Below are 20,497 nucleotides of genomic sequence, written 5' to 3'. Positions count from 1 at the left end.
CGGCGAGGTGCGGCGGGCTCGCTACGAGTGGGAGGGGGGCAGAGGGGCGGCCCGGAGCACGCGGAGACGGCGGGGGTTTAAGCAAAGGAGGGGGCAAGTTGTCTAGGGTTCAGAGGCGGTCGGTGGCTGGGACTGGGAGCCGCTGGGTCTTTCTTTGGGCGGAGGACGAGGACGACGACGACGAGATGGGCTTTGGAAGTTACACCGGCCTATTTCTAGGGCTTAGACCTGGGCTTTGGTTAATGGCCTCCTGGGCTCCCGGCCCACTAAGCTTTAGCTTCATTTCTGCAGGCTGTGTTTCTCCAGGAATTAAAATTCCTTCCGTTCACAAATACTCCGTATAACGAATTAGTGAAAAATATTAGTACATTAATAATTTAAGATGTTTGACTTTTTTGTTGTAACTTTGACCATTCCTCTTATTCAAAAATTTGGTACAAATATAAAAAATAACAAGTTGTGCTTAAAGTTCTTTTGATAATAAAGTAAGTCACAAGCAAAATAAATAATATTTTCATAATTTTTTAAATAAGATAAATGGTCAAATATTACCAGCAAAAAAGTCAATACATTATGAAACGGAGGGAGTATAAATGGTGGAATTAACTATAAATGATGGAATTAACTACTACAGAGTTGAAAAATATATTTTATAAATATGAGATGATAAACTTCTCTATATTTTTTTTGCAAAAAACACACTATTTAGCAGTTCGTGATATGCTCACAAAAGCAAATAAAAAATCTGAGAAAAGTTTACCTAAAGAACGCAGTCTAGAGTGCACAAGGCTGCTTGCTCATCATAAGCTAAACAGCAATTTGAGCAGTTAAGATACATATGCTGATATGCACTGAAGTATTCACCGTATTCTGAAAGCCAACATACTTTCTCTAGCAGGACGCGTTCTTAGTAGAAACATCGACATGACAACAACATCATTCCAGTTTGATTTATAGATTACTATACTTAGACGAGAGGAAAACTACAGAATTGAAATGATTGTTTCTGTCAAAAGTGTCAAAGAAAACTTGTGGCATCACGCAGAAAATACCAGGATGCTGAATGAATAACAGTGAAAATTCCAGCAAAATTCGGTTTCGAAAATTCCAGCAAAACCACCATCTTTAGTAACATTAGCATTACACTGCAGCACTAAAACAACCAGCACTGTTGAGAATACGTAGATCTCATCTGACAAGGCATTAAGGCAATAAAAGGAGCATAAAAATACCCATTCGGGCTTGTGGCAACATGCAGAGAACACCAGGCACTGAATGAAAATTTACAGTTGCAGAATACCTACAGAGACTGAAAGAAAACACCTTTGGCATACAACTGTACATCATCATCCCATTCCCGGTTCAGATATCATCAACGCGTTGCAGCGTACACAAACCTGAATAAATGAGAACATGAAGACCTGAATGTGGTGTACCAAACAGCACAGCAATTTCCTGGCAAAAGATCAGTACAGCAAAATCGATCCTTGGTTGCAGGACATGAACTGAAACCTGAAAACCATCGACTACCGAAGCACAGGACTCTCCTGCAATCCTATCCTACTAGCGTTATCATCTCAAATGACTATGTCAGCACTGCTGCACCACACTAGGGCAACGAAAGCAATGCTAAGTATCGTAAGCAGTAAGATGAAGAGTAACCAGGCCGGAGAGCGCATGGTTGCGGTGGTCAGGGGAACCACCAAGTGGCAGGAGCGTTGTCCGACGTCGTGGGGCGGCGATTCGCCGGAGGCCACTCCGTGCTGGTCATGTTGTCCATGTCGTAAATGCCCATGTCGTCGTACAAGTAGCGCCGCCTCTCCGCCGCCACCCTCCTGTCGGGGACGAAGCCCTCGTCGAGGAAGTAGATGACGGCGTCCTCGAATCCGCGGAACTGGTCGGACTCGAACGATCTGGAGCAGCCTCTCCCCACGAACAGCATCCGCCCCTCCAGGTAGTGCATGTCTACCCAGGTGGCGCGAGGTCGCCGGCTGATGCCGACGGAGGTGGCCGTCGGCGGCATCACCTGGAACCTGAACACCCGGAGCGCCTCCGTCCCGGCCTCGTTGTAGACGTACCTCACGACCATGAGCAGCTGCCCCCGGGACTCCACGAGGTAGCGCGTGACCGATCCATAGCCTCGGATGAGGGTCATGTCCCTTACGTAATCCGCACGCTGCAGCATGTCGTACTCCACGCGGCGCATGAGCATCTGGTTGTTGTGCGGGTTGCCGTACCCCGGCCAGTACACGACGACGCCCTCGGTGGCGGTGACGAGGTAGAAGCCGCCGTTGTAGTAGATGACGTCCTGCGGCTGCCTCGGCCTCGGGCCCCTCGGTGGGAACCAGCATTCGCTCCCCTGGAACCAGAACGCGACGCGGAGCTGCTGCTTGAAGAGGACGATGGCGGCGAGCATGTAGACCCGAGGGGATGGCGAGGCGGAGAGGGTGGCGAAGCGCGCGACCAAGGGGAATTCCCTGCCCGAACGAAACCCGATCCCCGGGGGGAGGTTGACGCGCTGGCCGGAGTTGAGGTTGTAGAGCGCGTAGCGGTGGCTCGCGTCGAGCGCGAGGACGAACCAGCCGCCGTCGGAGGAGCCGCAGAAGCGCGCGACGCGGACGTCGGGCGGGAGCGGGAGGGAGTGGCACATGTTCCCGATCCAGCTGTAGAAGGACGGCGCCTCGGTGTTGGGGAAGATGAGCCACGGCAGCTGGGGCGGCAGCGGCGGCACCTGAGGCAGCAGCGGCGGGGGCCGAGGCTCCTCCCTCACGGCGTTACGCCACTGCCTGTTGACGCAGGCCATGCGGACGCGGTCCGCGCGGCAGGGGAGGCACGCCGTGATGCCGAGGAGGATGGTGTCGGGGAGGTCCCCCCAGTCCTCCTCCTCCTCCACGGCCGCCGCCGCCACCGGCGGAGAAGGAGGTGGAGGAGCATGAGCATCCTGCCGGCGCCGGCGATAGTAGTGCTTGATTTCTGGAATTTTCTCGAGCACGGTGGTGTTCCCCCCGGAAGACGGGAAGCGGTGTCAGGTCGCGGGCGGTGGCGCGGAGCCGCTTGTTCTTGGGGTGCTCACAGTTGCAGCCTCTGTGCCGTGCGTTCGGGGGCTCGCGGCGGGTGTATGTTGCCGCCGGCGGCGAATGCACCGGCGATGCTGTGGGCGCGCCGGGAAGGCGCTCGATGAAATGGCGGCAGGGCGCTTGACTTCGCGGGCCGGAGGCGGAGAGCTGATTACCCTTTTGGGCCAGTACTTAAGTAGAGGGTTCTATTGGGCCGGCCCGTAATAGTTAGTCAATTGTGCAAATCATCCAATAGTTTCCTCCCTTCTCCTTTTGAAAAGTCTATTACACGTTCATCAAATATATGTCATGTCTTCAACCGTAAAACCGGATATAAATTATCCCATAAATTTAAAACCAATAATACTTATAACTTATGGCTAATCATGTCCTAATTAGGCTCAAAATACTTATAACTTGGTGTTGTGCATGCTACTATATTTATCCAAAGTCAAAATAACTTATAACTTGAAACGATGGGAATATAGAGGATCACGTTCAGTCTAAGGTGTTGTTTAGTTTGCAATTTTTTTTGCAAAAATATCACATCAAGTTTTGGACACATATTTGAAGTATTAAATGTAGTCTAATTATAAAACAAATTTTAGATTCCGCCTAGAAACCGCGAGACGAATCTTTTGAGTCTAATTAATCCGTCATTAGCACATGTTGGTTACCGTAGCACTTATGGCTAATCATGTCCTAATTAGGCTCAAAAGATTCGTCTCATGATCTCACGATTTCCCCCGTTACTATTTCCCCGTTACTGTATAATTAGTTTAATGTTCATGTATATTTAATGCTTTATTTAGGTGTCCAAATATTCGATGTGATATTTTTGAAAAAAGTTTTTAGAAACTAAACATGGCCTAACTACGTCTGTGCTGCCACTCTGACTAGTCACATTTGTTTGGTTTTGTGCTCTTAGCATCTGGAAAGTGGTTTTCCACATCTGTTGTCAGGTCATCGGTGTCGTTCATCTCAATCTTCACCGTACTGCAAATTGCAAAGAAGATCATAGTTGAAAAATAAAATTCACATTGGAGAGCTGACCTTTTGGTGCGTTCTGCCCAAAAACTAGATGTCTCGTTTTCGTCCTCGCTGAATAAAGAAAAGAACGGCAATTGCGCTGTCTCAAAACACTCATCAGGAGATTTTCCAACATATAAATAAATAAATCACCCACAAGAAATATCAACCCCAAAGAAATTCCAGCTGACACTGTCGAATCAATGCATATCGTGGTATATATTTTTTAAGCCCCAATTAGGATAATTTTATATTAGAAGAGGAAAATAATTACATGTGTTGTGGGTAGGTCCACAACAAAATATAGGATGAAGCAAGGAAAAATACGGGGGAGAGGGTCAGCACGCCTAGCCCTAGACTATGTTAGACGGATGTCTCCGTCCGCCTGAGTTTGTGCCATATTCTAGGAATTAGAAATCAGAGGGTAGTTGTTAACTCGCCGCTAACGACGTTAGAATCAGATTGGCAGGTATGAGGTGCCCTAGTGATGCACCTAAAGATCACACAGGGCATGTTTTGTTGCTCGTATTACTCTAGCTGGGCTCACTCTTATATCCAGGCTAAATTTGGCCAGTCTGTAGATACAGATGCTGTTGTTTGATTGCATGTATTGTCTGAGCCCGGGTATGATAGATGTTGTTTGGTTGCCTATAGCAAACGATTGCATGGAGGAGGTGTTGTTTGGTTGGGTTCAACAGACCGCTCCAGAATGGTCACACATTTTCTTACTTTGGCAGACATCTCCAGAAATGGACCATTTGGATCTGACTCTGAAGTGTCTATTATTTTTTTGCTCATTTTAGATTGTCTAAAATAAGTTTATTTATGAGTAAACATTGCATTTAAGTTAATGAAAATAAGAAATAGATGCATTAAAAGTAGATAAAGTAGAGGATAGTTGTATTAATATTTGATAAATGGGAGGATATTCTAGTTTTTTAGCTTTGTATTGGAATGTGTGCGGAGTACAAAATGAAATTATTGGGACCAAGGTTATTAAATTGATTTCATAGCCGAACAATCTGAAATTTATCACGTAACAGACCGGTTCTCAATAAAAATATCTACATTTTACTATGTGATCAAAGCATGTTCGAACAGCTAATAAACTCCGTAATAGTAAAAGTTCTATACTATAACCAAACACTATCTATAGAAACTACTACATCATATATAAAAGGCAACGTTAATACTACACCATGCCTCTTTTAAGATATAAATATTTTAAGGTTGTTTAGCGTATGCTAAGAAGATGTTAAAAGATTTACTTTTAGTCACTTTAATGATCAGTTTTTAAATTTTAAGTTGATTAGATTCTCTTTATAAGCATTCGATTGACTCTAGAATTATTTAAATCCTAGAAATCAATATAGAAATGTTTATATTGTGGTATAAAATTTGAATCCTGTAAATAAACGAAGAGGGCAGTACATTGTACAGAAGCGTGAAAATGACAACTATTTTTGTTTTATCTTGTAGCGAGTGTGTGACCTGGTTAATAACCAATTTTTCTCTCCCTCCCCCCCCTAACCTTTATTTTATCCATATCACCACAAATCCAATACGACAACCCTTATAGCATGCTAATATATGCTTATTGCCCTTGCTCTTATGGTATCCTCGTTAGGTAAAAAAATATAAAAATTCTAGGCCGCTTAAAATAGCTTAAGTTTAGGGTGAAATCACTTTGTTGCTCCTAGAACTTTACTTGGCTGAATGTCTAGCGATGCAACTAATAATGAGTAATAATGCTGTGGTTGGATGGATCACAAAAGTATACTCTAAAACCCCTTATATTCATAAATAAATAAAAATCTCTTATATTTATAAATAAGTAAACAAACAAACAAAAATGCTCTTATATTTGTGAATAGACAGCTTATACCAGTTCTTCCAAAACGGAAAATACAGTAACCTAGCTTTTTCTTGCAGCAGTTATGTCTGTCATCCTTCCCGCCGCCTCCTCCTCAGTACCAGCACTATTCCCGCTCCATGCAACCATTTTGTGCAGGCAACCAAATAATATCTACCGAATTTAGATTTATTTTACACCAAAAACCAAATAATTGCATATGTATCTCTATAAACCGACCAAACTTAACCTGAATGTAAGAGGTTTGTCATGCCAGAGAAATACATGTAAACCAAACAAACCAAACAGACCCATATACTCCCAACGTGGCGATCTCCCTGGCAATGACCCTACCTCGCCATTCTCTTCCCTACACCTTTACAGAATGTACCTGTTCAGGACAGGCAGGCCAAAATTTTTTGCTTCATCTCCTAATTGCTGCTGTTACTACTACAACAACTTGTTTAATTAGTAGTATCTCTATTCAGCTGGTCGTACGAAACGAAAAAAATCCAATTTTGGTGGGTGAAAAACAGAAGGAGAAGAAGAAAAAAAAGTTATTTTATTATCAATTCAGTGTGACGATGCACTCCAGCTGTTGGATGCGATGTGCGGGCCACACCACCTCGCCTCCGTTTCGCATTGGAGCTGGCTGGGTTTAGTTGAAGTGCATTATTATTTGATCTACTAATTAATTATACTCTTATTTGTTTATTTGGCAGGCATGGCCTACCGAGACTTTGCAATTTGCAAATGGCCAATTCCTCACCGGCATTCTTCTGTACAGTTCTGTTTACCTAAAAAGTTTCGAGTTTTCGTCTTCTTTTTCATAGGATAACCCATGGATTTCGCTGTCGAAACCACTGAAATTCTGCCATGGAACTGGCCATAAGATTTTTACTTCCTTTTCCTCTCTTGTTAATGATCTTTGAGGTGACATGTCATTGTTAACATGGTAAAGAGAACAGAAGAAGAGAAAGGCAGCCAGTGCAGGCGAAGGGGAAAGTAGCTAGCAACTAGGCTGGCAGATCAGCTGATGCCAACTGCGAAGCTAGGCCGATCGACCGATCGATCATGCGATCATGAGGCCGCGTCGTCTCTGTCGGAATCTCTAGTCTCGCAGTAGCGGTAAGCGAAGCTTAATCGTGTCATTGATTCATACTGTTCACGTGTTTGTTTGATCCTTCGTCGATTTTCCCTCTCCAAGATCTCGTATGCACGTTCGTTCTTGCGAACAAGAAGAGTAGAAAAGCTCAAGCTTCGCCGTCTCCAATGGAGGGGGATCGGAGGAGCAGCGCGGCGATCGCGCCGCCGCAGGGCGGGCCGGCGTGGCGGCGGCTGATCGCCTGGCTGCGGCTTCTGCTCAGTGAGTGATCTCTGCCGTGCTCTTCTAGCTCGCTCTCGGAGCTTGCCCGAATCCTAGCTCACCGTGTCGCTCCTCGACGCCGTCGGTTCTTGATCGGTGCCTGCTGCGCTGCAGAGGCGGTCGCGCGGAGGTACGGAGAGGCGGCGAGGTGGCGCCCGGCGTTCCTCCTCTTCCTGGCGCTCCTGGCGGAGCGGGGCCTGCGGCGCGCGTACCTGTCATGGAAGGAGTCGCGCCTGCGGCCGCGCGCCGCCGCCGCCGCCGTCACCCTGCAGGCCGCGTACAGGGGGATGGCCGCTCGCCGCGAGCTCTCCCTCCGCCGGCGGACGCGAGCCGCCGTGCTCATCCAGGTACACCACACCACACCACACTGCTGCTGCTGCTGCAGAAATGGAGCTTCTCTTACGGTGATTCTCTCTTTTGCCTGTATTGGGAAAGGCGCAATGGCGGGCGCATACGGCGGCGTGGGAGTACGTGGCGGCGAGGCGGGCCGCGGTGATCTGCCAGTGCGCCTGGAGGCGGTGCGCCGCGAGGAGGCAGCTCGGGAAGCTCAGGCTGGTCCGTCCGTCCGTCCGTCCGGTTCCTCTCGATCGATCGTCTTCTACCTCTCGCGCCTTACGCTCTGTGACACACCTCTCTCATGGCGTACCCCCGGTACGCACCGCAGGCGAGGATCGAGAAGGAGAGGGCGGAGGAGCTGTGCAGGCTCCGGGAGATGGTGGACGTGCTGCAGCAGGCGGTGGAGGACGCGGAGGTGCGGGTGATCGCCGAGCGGGACGCGGCCAAGAAGGCCATCGCCGAGGCGCCGCCGGTGATCAAGGAGATCGTCGTGCAGGTGGAGGACACCGCGAAGGTGGACTCGCTCACCACGGAAGTCGGCCGCCTCAAGGTCACTCTCCCTCTCTCTCACACACATCAATTCCCCCAAATGTGCACTTGTTCATGCGATCCAAATGCTGCATTTCGACATTTCGAGTTGCAGGATTTGCTGGGAGCAGAAATGAAGGCGACATTTGATGCGAAGAAGGCGCTCTCTGAAGCTGAGCTGAGGAACGAGAAGCTGGCTAGGTTGCTCGGAGTCGAGGAGATGAAGAACAAGCAGCTGCAAGACTCCCTGAAAAGGTTCAGTACTGAAGACTCTGCCGTGATGTTTATTCACAGTGGATGATCCACTGTGTGTGTGTGTTCATGGGAGAATTCAGAGTGTTCATCATGTTTTTTTTTTGGTACTTAGGATGGAGGTGAAGGCATCTGATCTTGAGGAAGAAAACAGAAAGCTTCGAGAGGCTGTCACTTCTGTGCCTTATGTCAGGTTGCCGTCAAATGTAAACTGTGATGATCCTGATATTCAGGTAACTGGAAAATCACATGATTTCTATGCAGAACTTTGATGCTAAGAGTGCTCAATCATGTGCTTGTTAACAGCTGACTCCAGAGAATGAGGATGACAATGACAATGAGAGTGAGAAAGCAGTTTATTGTGAGGTGAAGCCAATGATAGTGGATAGAGGGGTTGATATCCATGTAAGTATAATCCTAAAATATATTTGATCAGCATATTTGTTTGGATGAGTTTCTTATCAAATAAAATGTGATTTCAATCTAGGAGAACAATTCGCAACTACCTGGCATGACTGATCCTGAAGCTGAGAAGCAACAGCAAGTATGATGCTAATTCTGAACTTCTTTTGGTGCTTCAGACAGTGTCAGAGTTCTTAACAAATTTTCTTTTGTACTTCTCTAAATACCCAGGAGCTGTTGATCAAGTGTATATCTGAAGATCTGGGGTTCTCTATTGGAAGGCCTATTGCCGCATACCTCATCTACCGATGCCTGATCCACTGGAAATCATTTGAAGAGGACAGGACAACAGTTTTTGACCGCATCATTCAGAAGATAAGTTCTGCAATTGAGGTGAGTGACAGACATCTGCCAGAGTGCTGCTATTGTTCATAGGAAAAATACATCATAACCTGTTGTTCTTTGCTGCAAGGCTCGAGAGAATAATGAGACATTGGCATATTGGCTATCCAATTCATGCACATTGCTGCTGCTCCTCCAAAGGACACTTAAAATCAATGGAGCAGCTGCTTTGGCTCGTCAGAGGCGAAGAACATCGCCCCTGAAGACGCCACAGGTATATAGAGAAAGCTAACTCTGAGTTCTCAACAATCTGAATTATGTTGCTAATGATTTTGGGAGTTCTGGACTCAATACTGGTTAAAATTTATAGGAAAATCAAACTCCGAATCATCCTGACCGTCCAGTTTCTGATGGACGGTTGGTCGGTGGACTAGGTGAAGTTTGCCAGGTTGAAGCCAAGTATCCAGCTCTTGCTTTCAAGCAGCAGCTCACAGCATTGCTGGAGAAGGTCTATGGAATTATCAGGCACAATTTGAAGAAGGAATTGTCCCCACTGCTTGGTCTCTGTATTCAGGTAGTATTCTGCTATCTGCATCTCCGATAATTTCAAAAATATTTTTGCTGAAAGTTAAGAGATATGGATAATTTTTTTCTAGGCACCAAGAACGTTCGTTGTAAGCCCCAGAGGATCATGCTCCCAAGGAACAGATTTGGCACAGCAAGCTTCTATGGCACATTGGCAGAGCATCATCAAAATTCTTACAAATTCTCTGAATACCCTAAAATCCAATTATGTAAGATCCAATACTATAATAGTGCTAGACACAGTTTTACTTAAATATATATACTCCATTAAATCCTCTTTGCATTGCAGGTGCCTCCCTTCCTAATATGCAAGCTATTCACCCAATTATTTTCATTCATCAATGTTCAACTCTTCAACAGGTACACATGCTTACTTACTGTTTACTTCTCCATATTTCTGAGTAAATTTCAAAGAACTGCAAATTTAGTGACAAAACAATCGAATTGCTACAACATTACCAACCAATTCCAGTTTCCTACGACGATTACGGAGAAAACTATCACAAAACTGCAATCCATAAACACCCTATGTTGCTAACACATGAGGCCCACATGTCATACATGTGCATCCTGGCCTGGGTGATATAACAGGACTTGTCTTCATGACATGTCAATACATACACTCCAGCTGTATGCCACGTAACTGATAGCTCAGCCTTCCACCGACGGTCGGTGCGACTGGTCAAAACCTGCAGCTTAAAGGGAAAAGATAGGACAAGAGGGCTCCTGTGCTTGATACTGCCATCTCCCTCCAGGCTCCAGCCTTGCTATGGCACCAGGAACGCCATGGCAAGGCAAATTGCCTTCTCATCCTGCCCTTTGCCCTTTTGAAGCTGGATCGGGTTTGGACCCAGGACACCGATTGCCGGACCACAAATCGCTACTGTGTAGCCGAACCTAAGACCCTGTTTACCAAAAACTTTTGTCAAAAACATTAGATCGAATCTTGGAATACCTAAATAAAATATTAAATATATATAAACATTAAAACTAATTACACAGTTATAGAGGAAATCGTGAGACGAATCCTTTGAGTCTAATTAGTACGTGATTAGCCATAAGTGCTACAGTTAACAACATATGCTAATAACGGATTAATTAGACTCAAAAGATTTGTCTCGTGGTTTTCAGGTAGAAACTGAAATTCGTTTTGTAATTAGACTACTTTAATACTTCAAATGTGTGGCTGTACGCATCGTGTGTGGCCGTACGCGTCGATATGGTGTTTTTGCAAAATAGTTTTGCAAACTGAATGACCCTAAGTGGCAGGCTGAGTTGTTAGCTGACGTGGCATTACTATGTTGCATGTGTCGGCGTGTCATGCAGATGTGTCCCTCCATCTCACTCACGTGGGGAACCACATGTATGACATGCGGGTCCTATTTGCAAGTAATGGTAGGGTATTCTGAAAGTTGTTGTTTACTTGTTTTGTGATAGTTTTCTCTGCTATTGTTATAGCAAACTGAAATAAGTCACTAATGTTGCAGAAATTTGATAGTTTAGTCGCGTTTTTTGAAATTTATTCCTTCTCAAACTATCACCATGAGCTCACTTTTTCCCTACTATTTTTAATTGCTTCAATTTTAGTCTCCTGCTACGGCGTGAATGCTGTTCATTCAGTAATGGAGAGTACGTTAAATCTGGGTTGGATGAGCTAGAGCATTGGTGCTTTTGGCTGACGGAAGAGGTTAAAATCTTCACATTAATTCAACTAGTCTATCAGGAAACAGTCCCTAACCTTCATCTGAAAAACAGTATGCAGGTTCTTCCTGGGATGAACTGAAGCATATTAGGCAGGCGGTAGCTCTTTTGATACTTGAAGAGAAGCACAACAAGTCTCTCAAAGAAATCACGGACAACTACTGTCCTGTAAGCTTGCGGTTCACATTTATTTACGAGTTTTACTTCCATCCTTCCTTTTATACCTCGAGGTATCAAATCGTTTCTTATCATTGGATCTAGCTAAGTAGGATGTGCACTGTTGAATCCAACGATCAAAAACGATTTGATACCGTGAGTTACCAGTACCTCGAGGTAAAAAAGGAAGGATACACTACATATCCTTTTCTAATCTTACTTACGTCAGTAATAAAACTGTATGATGCGTTCCGTCCTGCCAAACAGTCACTTAGCATGCAGCAGCTATACCGAATCAGCACAATGTATTGCGACGACAAGCATGGAACACTGGGCATTCCCCCAGAAGTATGTGCTTCCAATACAATTCCTGACAAAAAAAAGCTTGTTGGATTCATTTGTTCAGTTCTTGGACTAAATAATCTGAAACAACAGGTGGTTTCGAGCATGCGAACCAAGATGGTCCAGCAGGGATCGAACAGTCCATCGGCGCAAGATGACATCAATTCCTTCTTGTTAGATGACGATTTCAGGTAGCATATTTTTCCCCTTTTTACCTTCACTGCAATCTCGGTTTGCTTGATGATCAGCCGATCCTTACAGAGAGTGAATGTATATCTGATTTTTCTTGTTGCAGCATACCGTTCTCCATTGATGACATCGCAAAGCTGATGGTTCACATCGATGTAGCAGATATGGATCTGCCATCCCTTATTCAGGAGAACAAGGGCTCCACATTTGAACCACTGAAATGAAAACCAAACTGATCAACACGCCTTTTTTCGTGCTCTGATGATGTACATAGTGCACCACAGTTTTGGGTTTTGGGCTTTGATTTTTGAGTACATAGTGCATATACAAAATTGATTTTTTTTTCTGTTTGGTTGGTGTTCCTTTCGCTTTCACCAGAGTGGTTGCTTGCGTTGTGCGTGCCTGCTTGTACAGAGCTGAGCTGATATAAGTGATATGTAAGCCAAGAAAGAGAAGAAAAAAAAGGATTTTTTGTTTGGAGCTTTCAGAGTGTGAAGCTTGCAAGTCAAGCAATCTTGCTGTATACATTTCCATGTGTGCTCTAAAATTGTTGAAATGGTACAGGGCTTATCAATCAAACTCGTTTTCTGAATGTGACACCCGCTGTTAAGCATCTGGCATTTGAATTGTATGCCTAATATCCTATCATTCTTTGTCTTGTTTGCACCCTGTCAATGTGATCCTGCGCCGACCAAAAAATGAGTAATAATTGTTCATGACAAGAAGCTCAACACCAAAGAGTTTGAGCAAGATTGATGACAGCGATGTAACAGTAAATGATAAATTAAGAGCATCGAACTCTTCCTCACATCTTTATCAACAACTGTGTGACGCCTGAAGAAAGCAAGGTCAGCAAAATGTATGATGTATCTGTCACAATGCAGTTCTTGATGAACACTTCTGAAATATGCAGCACGCCACGTTGTTCATGCAGCCACCAAACAACAAAGGAATGATCGGTTTGGTTCTCTTCTGCTGAAGTAGTACCAGAAAGGATTACAAACACCCCTGGCCTGCAAATTAATAACAATGCAACTCAGACAGCATGGTCGGGCTTCGATTCTACAGAAACTAGACAAGCAATCCATGCATGCAGTTCTGCAGTTAACCAGTAGAATTGCTGCTGATCATCCAAAGATGTCACGCGTGCCAATATGGTCTCATGTGATAGTAACAGGCAATCTGACGGACGGCTTGCATTGCGGAGTGAACCGGCAAACAGTTAGGCAGCAGCCAATTTTGCAGAGTCTGGAGCGGAAGCTGAAAATTTTCGCCACCCTGCAGCTGCAGGAATCGATCACTTGCTTGCTTGCAGATGCAGAGTGACAAACGGCGGAAGCCGTTTCGCCTGTACATTTAGAGACTATCTTTTCGTTTATACTTATAAATCAAAATTTAAATTTTTAATCATAATTTTAGAGTTTTTCCATCATAGTGTATTTTTTAAGTTTTGGTTTTAGATCGTTAATGACATGTATATAAAAGTTTTATGCATAAATATTTTTTTAGAGATTTACTTCGGTCCAACAAAAAATACCTCGAGGTACCGGTACCTCGCGGTACCAAATCATTTCTGATCGTTGGATCTAGCGGTACATATCCTAATCAGCTAGATCCAATAGTGGAAAACGATTTGGTACCTCGAGATACCAGTATCTGGAGGTACTTTTTGTTGTTGGATCGAAGCAAATCTCATTCTTTTTACAATTTATAAATATACCTTTTCAGTTATTTGGGTAACAAGTGAAAAGATGGTCACCTTTCTGAGGAGAGGAGAGCAGATGACGGCCGGCCGGTTGCCAAATTGGCCAGGCCACGCACACGAGGTTGGCATGTGAAAAACGGACGCGCGCAGGTTGTCATCCCATTCCGTGAAGAACATGCACGCTACGAGTATACTCGTCGAAAAGCAATCTTTATGAGCTCGATTTAGGACCCTCTTAAATCATGTCACATGCTTCATCCGTATTATAGCTATTTTTCGAATTTAAATTTGTTTTAAAATATATCTATTTCTTTGTTGGCTTTTTTTTAATCTTACCGATCACAACATTTTCCTATTTAATTTTTCACCACTTTCTTATTTCAATCAATTACAATCATTCATTGCTTAGTTTGATTTCTCTTAAAACGCATAAAATCTCTATATTTCGAGACATAGAAGCTACTAGGCGTCAAACTAGGGCTAAGGGCTTATTTAGTCGCGAATTTTTTTGGGTTGAGTGTCACGTCGGATGTTTGACCGGAAGGCGGAATACTATTTCGATGACTAATTAAAAACTAATTACATAGGGTGTTAGAAAACCACGAGATGAATTTTTTAAGCCTACTTTCCGTCATTAGCACATGTGAGCTACTGGTGTAATTATAGCTAATCATAGACTAATTAGGCTCAAAAGGTTCGTCTTGCGATTTTCTTTCAAACTATGTAATTAGTTACTTTTAAACTATATTTAATGCTCTATACATGTGTTCAAAGATTCAATGTGACGGATGAATGCAAAATTTTTTTGGAAAGGCCTAAGTTGAGGATTTGTTTTATAGGATCAATTTCTATATCTGTATGGTTGTATGTTCAAAAGGTACTCCCTCCAATTTGATATATATTTTTAATAACGACGTGATCGTCTAAATCTATCTTTGATTATAATGACACACACATATTTTTTATTTATAACTCAGCTATCATCTCCATATTTTCGCTTTGCTTATAGGCCAAAATTTGAATTTGAATTTTAAATTTAGATTTGATTTTAGGATTTGTTTTCATCAAAGTTTATTTTTCAGCCTTGGCTTTTAGATCGCTAAGAATGCGTATACACAATTTTTATTTACAAATTATTTTTCATTTACAAATATACCGTTTGGAAAAAGCCAAACAATCACCACTATATATATTGTCATAGTATCTTGAAACTAAATATTTTTAAAAGTTATTGCTAATCAAAGTTTAAATGTTTGATCACACTCTTACCTAAAACGACGAGAACTAGAGGGAGTACCTGGTCATTTACATGACATTATAACAATATACCTATATATATAGTTTGAGATAAACTATTATAGTATTTTAATAAAATAAAACTTAGAAGAATAATCTTGATTTGGAGTCCTTGGACAACTCATGTGAAAGATGAACTCCTCAAAGATTTTATTTTATATATAGTTCAAACTCCGTATGAAAAAAAAAGGTATCTGCTGATCACTCGGGAAGTTTATGATTGACCTTTTGAATTATTTCCTCGTGTTTGAAATATATAGCTGAACAAACCAGCCAGATATTCATATTCAGGAGAATAGTCAAGTGTGGACCTGCAGTGCCCCCAACAGAAAGATTAGGACATCAAAGTGGCTTGCACTCCATCATCTAGATCATCAAGCTAGCTAGGCCCCATTTAGAGCATGATTCGAGTGGAGAAAATAACTACTAGGAAAAAGGTGGATGGATTAATTAAGGGTGTCATATAAAAAACCCATTGCTAGCACTAATCAAAATTTTATTCTTTTCTAAAGCTACCATATTGCACATCGCAACCACATCCACCAAAACAGTGGTGGCAGAGTGCACATTTTTTTTAGGGAAGCATTGCAAGTGGATAAATGCAACTCATAGCTACTCAGAAGGTGTTCAGTTTGCAAAATGATTTTGCAAAAACATCACCTCGGTGTGTACGGTCATATATTTGAAGTTTAAACGTAGTCTAATTATAAACCAAATTTCAGATTGCGCCTGAAAACCACGAGACGAATCTTTTGAGTCTAATTAATTTGTCATTAGCACATGTTGGTTACTGTAGCACTCATGACTAATCACATACTAATTAGGCTCAAAAGATTCGTCTCACGATTTCCTCGTAACTATGTAATTAGTTTTAATATTCATGTATATTTAATATTTCATTTAGATATCCAAAGATTCGATATGATGTTTATGTGAAAATTTCTTCTGAACTAAATAGGCCCTCAGTTTGTTTATCCCTTTGAGCTAATTATTGCTGATGATGAGATGTTTTGTGAGGTTTGTTTATGATGAAAACACAATGCGCCGTTCCCATCAGCGTCTTGATGGATGGTGCCCAACCACACGAGGCTCCATTTAAGCTAAGCACAACCGGCCACATTTAAACCAAACTAAAATTAAACCACACTACCAAACACCCGATCGAATCATCGAATCATTTCATTAATTAGCCTTTGACAGCTAGCCAGCAACATACGTGCGAAGTATAGGTATCAGCAACCAAATCAGAAAAGTACATATCCATACTACCGTACATTGTTGTGTACTAAGTTTGTACATACTTGTACAAAAGAAGATGCTTAAAAACAAGGGGAAAAAAAGTAAAGCTCTATTAATTTTTTTTGGTATATTACAAAGAGCAAACACAAAGTGTACAAACAAATGTAATCCACATCACCTTGATTACCTAATGCAATATGGCAAGAGAGCCTTTTGGCCATTTTAAAACAAGCACAAAATGCTCCCTCTCTCTCTCTCTACCACTCTGTTCAATGGAGTAATTATCTCTCCCTCCCTTTCACACACCCTGGCTGCATTGATCCTCTCCATTAGTGATCAATAACCCCAGCTGTTAATTCTCCTAATTATCCAAGAATAGAGAATAAATCCGATGGGAATATAACCCCAAAAAACAAAACGGAATTCAAATGTCTTTTTTTTGTTTTTTTCCTCGATTTTTTTCCTTTTTTTTGACTTTTCCTTTTTTTTTTCAGAGTCAGTATCACACCTCGCGTTGCTACCTCATTGGATTGGATTGGATTGGTTAGAAGCCGACGGCGACGGCGGTTGCGGTGGCGGTGGCCGGCGTCTCCGGCAGAGAGATGATGTCTTCGTCGTCGTCGTCGTCGAAGAGGGAGCCGATGACCATGAACTCCCCCTCGTCCTCGGCCACGGCCACGGCCGACGACTCGTCTTGGATCTGCCTCTGCCACTTCTCCCGGTACGAGTTGATCTTCTCCATCTTCAGCCCGGCGCGGAATCGTTCGATGAATTTGTCGGCCTTCGCGTTCACGTCGGGGCTCGCGCAGTACGCCGGCGCCGGGGACGCCGTGACGGAAGGGGCCTCCTCTTCCCCCTCCGACATTGGCGGCGGCGGGGGAGGAGGCGGAGGCAGCGGCGGCGACGGCGGAGGGAGCGGGTAGGTGTAGTAGACGACAGCGCGCCTGGGATAAAACGGCGGCTGCTGCGCCTGTGGGTAAGCCTGCGCGCGCGGCCTCCCCTGAGGCGGCGGCGGCGGAGGAGGAGCCGGACGGGACGGAGGCGGTGGGGGTTTCCAGGATCGGCGGGTGGTAGGTGGAGGTGGGGGAGGCGGATGCGGCGCCGCGACGGAGTGGATGCGGCGGCTCTTGCTGCCGCCTTTCTTGAAGAGGTTGTAGAAGATGGATGATGGAGGCGGCGGCGGGGGAGGGGGAGGCGGCGGCGCCGCCGGAGCGGGGTTGGGGTTGGTGCGTACAGTGGCGTCAGGGCTCGCCGAGGTGTCGGACGACGGCGATGAATAGTGGTCATCGGAGAGGTGGTGGTGGTGATGGTGGTGGTGCCTCTTCTTGCTCTTGATTCCAATGCTCTTGCGCTTCTTCTGGTAGAACAGAGCAATGGCGGAGGCGAGGTCCTTGGCGCCGCCCACGCTCCCGCTCCGTTTCTTCTTGCTCCGTGAAACCGTCCCCGGAGGAGGAGGCGGAGGCGGGGGCGGCGGCGTTCCCGGCGGGAACATGGCCGGCGATGACGACGGGAGGGGGTTCCTGATCTCTTCCACGATTCTCTCTGCCTCAAATCCAGGCAGGCTCTCGACGCTGCGGCTGCGCCGTCGTTGCCGGACGGGCGCCGGAGGAGGCGTCACCTCCACCCGCATCTCGTCCAGCACCGCGTCCAGCCTCTCGGAGTTCCATCGCCTGCTCCTCGTCAGCGCCGGCATCGCCGGCTCCTCCACCCGCGTGTCCTGATCCAGCACCGCGCCAAGCATCTCGGGATTCCATGTCCTGCTTCTCGCCAGCGGCGTCGGCATCACCGTCTCCTCCACCCGCACCCGCGTCTCCTGCTCCAGCACCGCGTCCAACATGTCAGGATTCCACCTCCTGCTCCTCGCGAGCGGCGTCGGCGTCACCGTCTCCACCGGTTGTTGCGGCTGCGGCCTCTCCTCGACGATCTCGGCCATGCTCGGGAGCCTCTCGATGCTGCCCCGCCTCCGCCTCCTCTCTTCCTTGGGCAGCGATTTCCGGCGCACTTCGTACGTGTCCACCGGGATCGTCTTCAACTCCGGCGTCGTCGTACGCTTGAGCGGCGGATCCACGTCCCAGCTCCGCTCGGCCCGCTCCGGCCGCCGCGTCCGGTACAGCTCGGCGTCGTCGTAGAACCTCCACGCCGCCTCAGGCGACGTGAGGCCCCACACGCCGTCGCTGTCCAGCCGCAGCTCCGGGTACGAGCTACTGCTCTTCAGCCGCCGGATCCCCGTGTGCCCGTACTGGTTGTTGGCGTAGCTCGTCGTTGCCGCCGACGTGTTGAAGCTCGCCCAGACCTCCGCAACCGACGGCTCCTCCCCCACGGCCTCAGCAGTCGGCGCCGTCGAGGACGGCGACACCTGATGATGATGGTGATGATGATGAGAAGAGCTCTTTCCACCCTCCTCCGCCGCCGCCGCCGCCGCGGCAGCAGCAGCCGCGCCGGAAGACTCCCCGTCGCCGCCGCGTCCAAGCAGCCCGCACAGGATGGCGAACACCACGAGGCAGAGGTTGACGACGTCCCAGCCACTCTTCAAACTAATCCCCCCACCTCCACGCTGATACCCTCCCCCTCCACCTCCTCCACCTCCCCATGGCCCGCCTCGCCGCACCGCCGACGGCAAGAACATGAGCACGATCAGCGAGAAGAGCAGCACAAGCACCCACACCTTCGCCCCGCTGGCGCCACCATTGTCATCGCCATCCACACTCAAATACGACGCCGACGGTGACGTCGCCCCAGCGCCAGGTCCCGCCCCGGCGCCATCGCCACTCCTCGCCCGGGCATCCCCGTCCATCATCACCGTCGCGCACAACCTGTACGTATCCTCACCAACACACGCCACGCCACGACGCGACGCGACGGGGCGAGACGCCGGCGACGCCGAATCCAAAAGCGGGGGAGCAGCTAGAGGTTAGTAGCGAGCTTTTTGGATCTCTCCCTCTCTTCTTCTTCTTCTTTCTCTCGCTCGCTTTGGCTTTCCGATTGATCTTTTCTTGCTCTTTTCTCCTTCTCTCTCTCCCCGAGACCTGCTGGTGAAGTGATATATAACGCGAGGTGAGGTTTGGTTTGCTTGGAGTGATGGCAGCTTGGGTTTTGAATAATTTTTGGAGGATTATATTAGGCGACACGACATGATTTGGTTGGAAGAAAGACAGAGAGGAGCGTACATTTTCTGGTTAAGGGGGATCATTAATCATTGTAATGCGTTGGACTCTATTAAGTACAGGTGAGTGAAAAATGTTTGATTAAGACAGTAGTGACCCCGCTTCACAATACAATCATTTTTTTTAGATTTTTAGCACAGAGTAAAAATATTTAAAATGGTTGTTGTTTGGCTTTTTATAAGAAAATTCAAATAATATATTTACAAACAAAAAATAATTTATGAATAAAATTTTTATCCATATTTTTAGCGATATAAAAGCAAAAAAATAAACTCTAAATTTAAGGTTGAAAATTTTAAATTTTGACTTATAAGCATAAATGAGAGTGAAAAGAGGGGTTGATAGATTCTCTTTTAGTCAATTCGTATTTAATTTTTTAATTTTGAATTGTTTAAATTTCTTTTCTAAGCATCTTATTGGGTCTAAAAACTGGAATGGTAGATATAATACAAATCAGTGCAGAAATGTGTATAAAAATTTGTATTTTATAAATGCTTATATTTTTAGAGAGTTAGTTATTTACTATAAATTATTGGCTAATTACGCTGTTTTGTGTGCGAAAGAAGCTTCGGCGCCAAGTAGGTGGAACTAGTGTAGTAGTTGATGAGCTAGCTGACAGCAGAAATGGTCCTTTGTGTCAAACTGACAGGTAGGCCTAGCGTCTTTGCTATGTAAGTGGAACTGTATGGATGTATCACCGTGGGGTTCCTACCACTTCACCTTCTTTTCATGTTATTCACCGATTATTGAAACGTATTGTATTTCCTTCGCACTTATAAAAACATGGTTTTTCTCAAAATAAACTTCTTCTGCTGCATTGCTTAATTTTTAATATATTATTAATTGCTTAGATTTATCTTCTTATAATCAAGTAAATAATGAATGGCAATAATCTTCTCAATAATCTAAATCAAATGGATCCTTTATGTAGCTAACCCAGCTAAAGCGGTTAAATGT

General features: G+C 45.3%; 3 protein-coding genes across 3 annotated transcripts; 1 reads left to right on the top strand and 2 right to left on the bottom strand.

Moving 5' to 3' along the window:
- Positions 1-1,336: 1,336 nt before the first annotated feature.
- Positions 1,337-2,896, bottom strand: LOC102714797 (the record flags this gene model as incomplete). The annotated part of the gene is made up of 1 exon (XM_006645976.3): positions 1,337-2,896. A coding segment is annotated over one exon (1,206 nt), but the record flags the coding sequence as incomplete, so codon positions are not given.
- Positions 2,897-6,741: 3,845 nt separating this feature from the next.
- On the top strand, positions 6,742-12,774 carry LOC102714523 (myosin-17-like). Its single transcript, XM_006645975.3, has 19 exons — positions 6,742-7,065; positions 7,145-7,303; positions 7,418-7,650; positions 7,739-7,858; positions 7,968-8,189; positions 8,283-8,422; positions 8,535-8,652; positions 8,726-8,824; positions 8,907-8,963; positions 9,053-9,214; positions 9,294-9,437; positions 9,534-9,737; positions 9,820-9,957; positions 10,038-10,108; positions 11,336-11,435; positions 11,504-11,617; positions 11,873-11,953; positions 12,041-12,138; positions 12,243-12,774. The coding sequence occupies exons 2-19, from the start codon at positions 7,210-7,212 to the stop codon at positions 12,358-12,360; spliced, it is 2,313 nt and encodes a 770-aa protein (XP_006646038.3). The 5' UTR covers positions 6,742-7,065; positions 7,145-7,209; the 3' UTR covers positions 12,361-12,774.
- A 3,767-nt stretch (positions 12,775-16,541) lies between these two features.
- On the bottom strand, positions 16,542-19,676 carry LOC102714251 (tight junction protein ZO-1). The gene has a single exon (XM_040519840.1). The coding sequence runs from the start codon at positions 19,171-19,173 to the stop codon at positions 16,921-16,923; it is 2,253 nt and encodes a 750-aa protein (XP_040375774.1). The 5' UTR covers positions 19,174-19,676; the 3' UTR covers positions 16,542-16,920.
- Between the last annotated feature and the right edge of the window lie 821 nt (positions 19,677-20,497).

The sequence above is a fragment of the Oryza brachyantha genome, chromosome 1 (genome assembly GCF_000231095.2).
Source record: "Oryza brachyantha chromosome 1, ObraRS2, whole genome shotgun sequence".
Classification (NCBI taxonomy): Eukaryota; Viridiplantae; Streptophyta; class Magnoliopsida; order Poales; family Poaceae; genus Oryza; species Oryza brachyantha.
Note: the sequence above shows the minus strand (reverse complement) of the source record. Positions and strands in the feature narration are given on the sequence as shown.

Coding starts and splice junctions, on each gene's coding strand:
- LOC102714523 (XM_006645975.3), top strand. CDS start 7,210: ATGGAGGGGGATCGGAGGAGCAGCGCGGCGATCGCGCCGCCGCAGGGC. Junction 8,653..8,725: donor GTGATGATCCTGATATTCAG/GTAACTGGAAAA, acceptor GCTTGTTAACAG/CTGACTCCAGAGAATGAGGA. Junction 9,958..10,037: donor ATACCCTAAAATCCAATTAT/GTAAGATCCAAT, acceptor TTTGCATTGCAG/GTGCCTCCCTTCCTAATATG.
- LOC102714251 (XM_040519840.1), bottom strand. CDS start 19,173: ATGATGGACGGGGATGCCCGGGCGAGGAGTGGCGATGGCGCCGGGGCG.